The 880-nt window shown below is 55.5% G+C and overlaps 1 protein-coding gene across 1 annotated transcript; it reads right to left on the bottom strand.

Moving 5' to 3' along the window:
• Positions 1-295: 295 nt before the first annotated feature.
• On the bottom strand, positions 296-718 carry AURANDRAFT_27178 (hypothetical protein; the record flags this gene model as incomplete). Its single annotated transcript, XM_009039352.1, has 1 exon — positions 296-718. A coding segment is annotated over one exon (423 nt), but the record flags the coding sequence as incomplete, so codon positions are not given.
• Between the last annotated feature and the right edge of the window lie 162 nt (positions 719-880).

Below are 880 nucleotides of genomic sequence, written 5' to 3'. Positions count from 1 at the left end.
ATATGCCTGGGAGCATGCGTGACGGAGTGCTTGTCCCCCACATCACCCCACGGAGTGTTACTACTCGGTGGCGGTGGAGTCTGCGCTTCGATGGACCAATTGGTTGATCGTGGCGCCAAGTCAAGCTCTCGTCGCGCCGCCTCATTCGGTCCGTCCGAGGCGGGGTACTAGGCTTTCTCGTAAAGCACCTAATCCACCCAGCCGAGGACCGAAGAGCTTTTGAGTAAGCAGTGAGACGGCGGAGAGGCCCAGTCTTTGATCTTCGGATCGAGGACGCCTGTTTAGTAATAAACACTCAATCTTGAGCCTCCGTGACGCAAGAGGACCCGCTGAATTTAAGCATATAACTAAGCGGAGGAAAAGAAACTAACAAGGATTCCCCTAGTAAGGGCGACTGAAGCGGGATCAGCCCAGATTGTAAACTGACCTTAATCAAGGTTGGGTTGTAGTCTAAAGAGGCGACGCCAGGCAAGGTCCGGGGAGAAGTCCCTTGGAACAGGGCATCGGAGAGGGTGACAATCCCGTCTGTGCCTCGGACCGCGTCGTACGGTGCGTCTTCGACGAGTCGGTTTGCTTGGGATTGCAGACCAAACGGGTGGTAAATTCCATCTAAGGCTAAATACGGGTGGGAGACCGATAGCGAACAAGTACCGTGAGGGAAAGATGCAAAGAACTTTGAAAAGAGAGTTAAAAAGGGCCTGAAACTGGTAAGAGGGAACCGAACGGCAGAAGTGGTGATGGGCGCGTATTTTCCGCCGGGCTCTTGGCCGGCGTACTTGTGCGCGTCCGTAGGTCAGCGTGGGTTGGGGCGTGGGAGTCGTTCATGGGAAGGTCTTCGGGCCAATCTCGTGTTCAGGCCGCGCCTGAGACCTTCGGTGAC

The sequence above is a fragment of the Aureococcus anophagefferens genome (genome assembly GCF_000186865.1).
Source record: "Aureococcus anophagefferens unplaced genomic scaffold AURANscaffold_11, whole genome shotgun sequence".
Lineage (NCBI taxonomy): Eukaryota > Pelagophyceae > Pelagomonadales > Pelagomonadaceae > Aureococcus > Aureococcus anophagefferens.
This window is presented reverse-complemented; position numbering and strand designations above follow the sequence as displayed.